The sequence below is a fragment of the Arvicanthis niloticus genome, chromosome 24 (assembly GCF_011762505.2).
Source record: "Arvicanthis niloticus isolate mArvNil1 chromosome 24, mArvNil1.pat.X, whole genome shotgun sequence".
NCBI classification, from domain to species: domain Eukaryota; kingdom Metazoa; phylum Chordata; class Mammalia; order Rodentia; family Muridae; genus Arvicanthis; species Arvicanthis niloticus.
The window spans coordinates 4,454,912-4,462,110 of record NC_133432.1 but is presented as its reverse complement, the minus strand read 5'-3'; the positions used below and the strand labels follow the sequence as shown (position 1 = coordinate 4,462,110).

General features: G+C 53.7%; 1 protein-coding gene across 5 annotated transcripts; it reads right to left on the bottom strand.

Moving 5' to 3' along the window:
• Positions 1–2,293: 2,293 nt before the first annotated feature.
• On the bottom strand, positions 2,294–6,770 carry Ficd (FIC domain protein adenylyltransferase). 5 transcript variants are annotated; one of them, XM_076922443.1, is made up of 3 exons: positions 6,511–6,770; positions 5,394–5,738; positions 2,294–4,490 (listed from the first exon to the last, which is right to left on the bottom strand). In XM_076922443.1, exons 2-3 carry the CDS (start codon positions 5,692–5,694, stop codon positions 3,415–3,417), a joined length of 1,377 nt encoding a protein of 458 aa, XP_076778558.1. In that variant the 5' UTR covers positions 5,695–5,738; positions 6,511–6,770; the 3' UTR covers positions 2,294–3,414. The 5 variants fall into 5 exon arrangements, with proteins under 5 accessions (XP_076778558.1, XP_076778556.1, XP_076778559.1 ...); XM_076922441.1 differs by having other exon boundaries at positions 6,581–6,757; XM_076922444.1 differs by having other exon boundaries at positions 2,294–4,487; positions 6,511–6,740.
• Positions 6,771–7,199: the final 429 nt, after the last annotated feature.

Here is a 7,199-nt window from a genome sequence, read left to right as displayed (position 1 = left end):
GCAGTGGCAGACTGGAGTTTCTGGCAGCCTGGTACTGCTGGGAAGATTTTCCCTCTCACCTTGCAACATGCAGTTTCTGCCCTGAAAGCCCTTCAGCAAGAGCAGGGAGGACAGTGGGGAAAGGACTCGCTGTATAAAAGCACTCTGGAGGGAAGTGTGAGGGAGCCGAGCACGCGTGCTGGATGCCAGCTGTGTGTGGTGTGCCCAAGAGTCAGTCACATTTTCCTTGGTGTTTATTTAGGTGTTAGCAATGGAACCGAGGCTGCGTGCAAGCTAGGCCCGTTCTCTGCACTGTAGCTCTCAGCCTACATTTAAAAACTTGTCTGTATGTGTACCGTGTGTAGAACCCAGAAGAGTGCATTGCTGCATCCCCTGCAGCTGCTGGGGACTGAACCCCGGTCCTCTGCAGGAGCAGTGAGTGCTCATAACCACTGAGCATGTCTCTAGCCCGTCCTACGTTAGAAGTGTTTTTAAAGCAAGTTCTTTTTAGCCCTGGCTGTCCTGGAACTCACTCTGTAGACCAGGCTGGCCTCGAGCTCAGAAATCCGCCTGCCTCTGCCTCCCAAGTGCTGGGATGAAAGACGTGCGCCACCAGTGCCTGGCTAGAAACGTTTTTAAAGACTTCATGTGTGCATGACTGCTGTGCTGTGCTTGTGGACATCAGAAGACTACTTTGAGGAGTTGACGCTCCTCCACTGTGGGGCCCCAGGATGGCTCATGCTGCCTCGTGTAAGGCTGTCACCTGGTAAGCCATCTGCCCAGCCTGAAGTGTTGTTGTTTTTTTTTTAATTAACACTTTTTAATGTATCATTTTAAAAAAAATGGGTTTTCCTTGCATGTGCCTATGAGCAGAGCCTGCATGCCTGGCCTCTGTGGAGTTTAGAGAAGGATGGCGTGGGTCTGGAGTTACAGGTGGTTGTGAGCTGCCATTTGAATGTTGGGAACAGAACCTAGGTCCCCTGAATGAGCAGTCAGGGCTCCCAGCTGCTGAGCCACCTTTCCAGCCCCTTAACATTTTTAAGTGTGTGTCTGGGAGCCGTCAACAGTCAGCTCCTGCCCCTCCTTTCTTGGTGTCTGCCCACCGCTCCTTTCCAGACACCGGTGTAGTCCAGCCACCACAGCTGTGTCTCACACACAGCACACACATTTAATGCCGTGAGAACCGAGCCTGAGTTGAGCTCCCATCTGGTAAACCTTGGCTTAGTTTACGCTTCCTATCAGAGTCATCATTTTCAATGCAGAGTCTCCTCCATCTTTATTATAAAACAAAGACTTTTTCTATTAGATGACAGATAGCTGTGGATCGATGGGACCTCCCTGTGGCAGTGGCTCCTCCTGGTCTGTGAGGTAGCTTCGAGGGTGTGCCTGTGGGTTTACTAGGAAGACCGGCCCAGAGCTAATCCCACGGGGTTCATGTGACTTCCCTGCTTGTGTTTCAGAAACTGCCTGATTCTCTTCCTGGTGGTCAGTGCGCAGGCAGGTAAGACTTCATGCTCTCCACGGGCATCATGACACAGCTGAGTCTTTCCACACGCCAGCAAGGGCCCACTGAATCATTTTAAATGTGGGTAAAAACTTAGTAAATTTAACTCAGGGCAGGCACAATGATGAAGCAGGGGCGGGTGTCTGTTGGAAGCCTACCACTAGGAAAGCTCTGACCCACATGGCGGATGGAGGGGACAACTGCTCCAAGCTGGCCTGATGTCTGTTTATATGCTACACACGATAAGCACGTGTAAAGAAAACCCGTGAAGCCAGGAAGGCAGTCTCTGAGCTGCTCTGGAATATGGAGGTGGAAGACCTGGATAAGACAACACAATATGTAATAAAATACTTTATTAGAACCAGGAATTTGTTAAAATAATATTTTTCACATGTAGCTAAAGTGCGGGTTCTCACTACAGGAGAAAGCGAGCCTCCCGTGAGATTTGGTGTGTAGAGAAGAGCCAGGAACTTGGGGCTGCACTTGCATGCAGTGCCGTGCCAGGTGACAGCTGCAGCTGCGTGCTTGCAGAGCTGTTGGTGACGCTGCACCCACACATCTGTTTTTTTTTTTTTTTTGTTTTTTTGTTTTTTTGTTTTAACTTATTTTTCTCAGTCCGTCAGAAAACTGCCGGAGTATCTTTCTAAACGCTGGATACATCACTTGGCGGCTGGTATTATGTGTTTACCATTCAAACAAAGAAAGTGCAGTGGGCTGGCTGGGACACCGTGGGCTGTCTCAGAACGAAATCCAGTGACGTGGACATTAAGACTCTAAATAGCAGCAGTCAAATTGGCACTTAGCCATCAGTATGATTGAAAAAAGTTTATTTTTTCTAAGACGACAACTTGGACATGTGTCTTATCAGACATGACACCATCAAGTTACTAGAAGAACAAGTCCACTCCAAGGCAGTCTACCTACCCGTGGGGACGCCCTACTCTGTAATGCCATCAGAGGGGAAGAGGGTTTCAAACTACAAGACAAAAGGGGAGAGGCCTGGTTGTGGTCATAGGTATTTGCTCATTTTAGATCTTTTATCAGAGCTGCTTATTTTGGGGTTGATGTGGTATCTCAGATACATTCTTTTGTAATATTAGGGAAGGTACCTTGTGTGTGGTGCATGCTGGGTACATTCTATCGCCAAGCCTCACCTCCAGGTCCTCAGAAGACTGAGTGGGAGGTGAAGGCAGACCCCCTCTGTGGAGTGATGGGGTAGGTGGGCAAACTTGGAGAACTTTTAGCCTCAGTTGATAGCAAGTGAAGTACAGGTCAAAGACAAGGAAAAGCCCTGCTGCTCGCCCTTCACCAGAACAGTCTGGGTAGGAAAATGCCATCCCCTGGAACTCAGGTTAGCAAGCTCATAGCTCGGAGGGTCTTTGGGTATCTGCAGTCTCCTACTGGAGATGGCAACATCCGCCTCCTGTGTCAAAGGGCTGTGCTGCCAGTAGAAGTGGCTGCCACAGCCACTCAGGAATGAAAGCCTGCCTCAGCGCAGGGTAGGTTCTGCCCAAGTTGGCAGAGGTCAACCTGAGGTCACAGGATCTCAAAGGCATCCGAGTGATCCCTGTGGCCCTGGGCTCCGTCCCACACATCTGGCTCTCTGTCTCCACTTTTAGTGCAAATTCTGTCTAGACACCCAGGCCCAGGACATTAGAAAAGCACTGCTGCCCTACTGGGTGCCAGGATCACCACAGGTGTAGTGGTCACAGCACCACTCGGTGCTGTTAGCTCACCAAAAAAAGTAAAAAAAAAAAATTAAATAAATAACTTGACTGAACTATAAATTACCCTAAAGACAGGCTTAATAATTTAGTTTTCTTCCTCAACTGACAAACATCTGGAGGTAAAGAATGTTTAACGTCTCCTTTTGCTACTGGGGAGAACTGTTTCTAGAAAGGCCGCCTCTGGATGCCAAGCGACAGCCGCAGTCAGGGCCTTACAGGAAGTGTCTCCTTGAACCCAGAATGGTTGGGCTGGGCTTCGGGCAGCGCCACAGAGTACTCCGTGGTGGCAAGAAGCAATGTGTCCAGTGTGACTTCCGTACACTTGGCGATGAAGCGGATGAAAGGCCGCACGTCACCCTCGTTGGCGACTTCCAGCACGTGGTAGTACTCGGACCTCTGCTCCTTGCGGATGGTGATGGGCGGGTATCCCGCCTGCATCAGGATCAGGTTCATCAGCAGGCGGGAGGTCCTCCCGTTGCCGTCGATGAAAGGGTGGATGTACACCAGTTTGTAATGGGCTAAGGCCGCAAACTCAACCGGGTGCAGGTTCATGGCGTCCTCTGAGTTGAGCCACTGTGTGAACTCCTGCATCTGCTTCTCCACATCGCGGGGGTGGGGTGGGATGTGGTGTCCCACCAGGACCTGGGTCCTCCGAAACCTGCCCGCCTCCACTGGGTCCACATACCCCAGTACCCTCCTGTGGATCTCCAGCATGTCATCGATGGTGACAGACCCGATGCGGGACACCAGGGTGGTGTTGATGTACTTCATGGCCGCGTGCATGCCGATCACCTCGTTTTGCTCCTCCAGGCTCTTCCCTGGCACTGCGTAGCGGGTCTCCAGGATGTGCCTGATCTCCGACAGGGTGAGGGTGTTGCCCTCGATGGCCACCGTGTGGTAGATGTGATGGTAGTAGGTCTCCTCCATGACCCTGCGAAGCGCTGAGCTGCCCTTAGGGATGGACATGACCTTCTTCACCTTGCTGTCGATGACGCTGAAGTACCTCTGGTCGATCTCCTCCACAAGGGGCAGCGTCCGATCCCGGTTGACCAGCGCTTTCTCGTGGAAGGGGGAAATGGTTAGGGCCCTGGTGAATAGGTAATCCGCCTGGACGATGTCCTTGTCCTCTTCGGAGAAGATGCCAAACTCATTGAGAGCGTCTACGAAGCCAGGGTCCATCTTGAGGGCGTGCAGGAAGAGCTTGTGGGCTTTCTCCCTCTTGCCTTGGCGTTTCATCTCCAGGGCTTGGTTTAGTGCGGCCTTGGCTTCCAGCTTCCCTGCTGGAAGAGAGGCAGAGAGGCCTGATGAGGAGGAGGGGCTGTCCCTGTACAGGCCTCGCAGGGACACCAGTCATGCCACGTGTGTGAAACAGGCCCTAGGTACTGCCGTTCCCCACAGCTGTCAGGTGGAATGCTGGTTGCTGTCCTGTGTCACTCTACAATGGGAAGCACCAGCTGGGCTCCCCTGCCAACTGTCTTCTGCTGGGTGTAGACAGTCTGGGCATTTGCTATCCCTGTGATCTCCCTACAATGTGGCTGCTCTGGGTGGCCCAACTTCCCCGTGGACAGGTGGCTCTTATCGCTTGAGCCTCTCTCCTTCAGGCCTGGGGGTGGCAACACCTTCCTCTCAGGTATCCCTGGCCCTTCCCATGCCTGGACTATTTCTGTTTTCTGACAGTGCTGGGGACAGGACCCCGGCCCTGGTGCATACCAGACAAGTGCTATCAGAGCTAGGCCCCTGCTTCTTTCTAATGATGTGATTCCAATTTGTGGTGATATCTGGTTGTCACCACTGGGGGCAGTGTGCTGCTGGCACCCAGTCAGCAGAGGCAGGCTGCTGCAACACCCACTGTGCGTGAGGCGCATGCTAGGACCTCACTTTGGACTAAGCCCTCTTCCCAGCTGCTTCCTTTGAGGGTGAGCACCCACATTCAGCTTCCACGAATCGCTGGAGTGTTCAGTCCCAACCCCAGTGGTTTCCGGTTGGAGCGTTATTCTCAGGTGCTTTTCCTTGAACCACTCTTTAGAGCTGAGATGCAGCTCACTATTCTCAGTCACTTGTCAAACTGGAGTTCTGGACTGCCTCGCTCACTGGGACACCGTCATGCTTACACACGGGGCTTTGCACGCATTCTATAAATATCTACCTTAACCGGACAAGGGTGAGTTAGCCGGTGCACTCACCTGGAGACGCCTTAGTCCTGGCCGTCAGCAGCCCTGTGTCCCTGGAGGTGACACTGAGCTCTGTGGATGGGCTGGTGCACTTGGTGACCACATGCTGTGTCCTGTCCAGTTTGCTCCTGAGCAGGTGGAAGCCTCTGAGTACAGCCAGACACTGCTCTTCCACAGCTCCTAGTGGCAGCAGCAGGGCCAGCAGTGACCCCAGAGCCATGCTCAGCAGGGTCATCCACAGGAAACGGCCCCAGACCGAGACCCATTTGGGTTCCGCCACCGCCACCACTGATGCCATCGGCATGAGTATCATCTGGACTGAGGGCTGGGCCCAGAGCGCAAGAGGACAAGCAGAATCTGCGAGGAACCAAACATTGTAAAGAATAAGGCAGGGGAGTGGACCGCTTCCCAGTGATTTCAGATGGAGAGACCCACACGGAGAATCATCACACTTTCTAATTAAGCAGGGACCACGGAAAGGGGAAAGGTGAGGGGTCTCATGGTGGAGGGCTAGCCTGGAAAGACTCATCCTAACAAACCCCTGGCTGCTCCTGGGTAGTGAGATAGGAATCTAATGCATTTAGAGAACACTTACTACATGTATTAACTTTTCCATAATCTCAGATTGCAAACCCAGGAGGCGACGTTTCCACACCGCCCTCTCCAGATGCAGTAAGAGCTCAGAAAAGTGAAGTCAGGGACTTGTCAGCCCCTTAGTCCACCAGTCCACTACAAGAGTCGGTTGCCACAGGACACCTAGTGTTTGGGCCGTCACTCCTGCACACGCCCGTGGAAGCACACCACACTCTTGGATGATAAGAACAAATGTCCGGTCACCTGATGTTACCACACGAGTACCGCCTCGGTGACCACAGTGTTGTGTCCCTTCTGGCCTTCCTATCCTGGCTTGTCCATCATAGACAGGGAGCCCAGGGTCTGGGCAACAACAGTGGGTGATGCTCTACCGGAGCGAAGGCGAACACAAGCTTGGGCTGGGGGAAGCGAGGGGTCAGGTATGCAAATGCCATCTTGCCAACAATTAAGCATTTATTGGGCAACTATGGTGTGCCGGGCACTGCGCTGGTGGCTAGCCTTGCAAGCTGTCAGCCCCCTGCGAAGAGCAAGCTACCTGTAGCTCCGGTTTACAGATGAGGGATGACGCGGTTCTGACAGGCGGCGCCGGAGCTCCAGGGCCTTACCCGCCACGTCATCACTTCGCGCGGCCTGTGCAGCTGCTCGAGCCCAGCCTGCTCGGCTTACTCCCGAAGGGGGAAACTGAGGCTGCCGCAAGGTCCCTCTGCGAACCGGCCCAAGGCTCGTGCCCGCCGCACCAGCTAAGCCCGCGCGGCCCTTCCTCTCAGCCGCGGCAGCAGGCCCCGCCCCCATCGCGTCGTCCCGCCCCCAATCGCCTCGCCATTGGACGGCCAGCCGCCTTTGCCGCGGCGGATTGGCTGTCTCTACTTGTCCATCCGCCGCGCTTCCGGGTTCTCGAGTTCGCCAGGGCATCCCCGGGAAAGGCGCGCCGTGTGCCGCTCCCATTGGCTGTCGCTTTTGTGTCTCGTGCCGGCAGCAGCCAATAAGCGTCAGGGGGCGGGGTCGAGGCCACCGGCCAGTAAAAGCACTCCTGTCCTGTCTCCCCATCCCAGCAACTGCTACCTTTTCTGTCCTTGGCCGGGGCTCCGTGTGCCTCAGTTTCTCTGGTGTGCAATGGCAGCAGTAGCCACACACCGAAAGTTTTCCACTTCTTAGTCCCGGTTTCGCCGTTTGTCGCCTTTCTTTCCATTTTCTTGTTCTCTCTAACCTATTATTATTATTTAT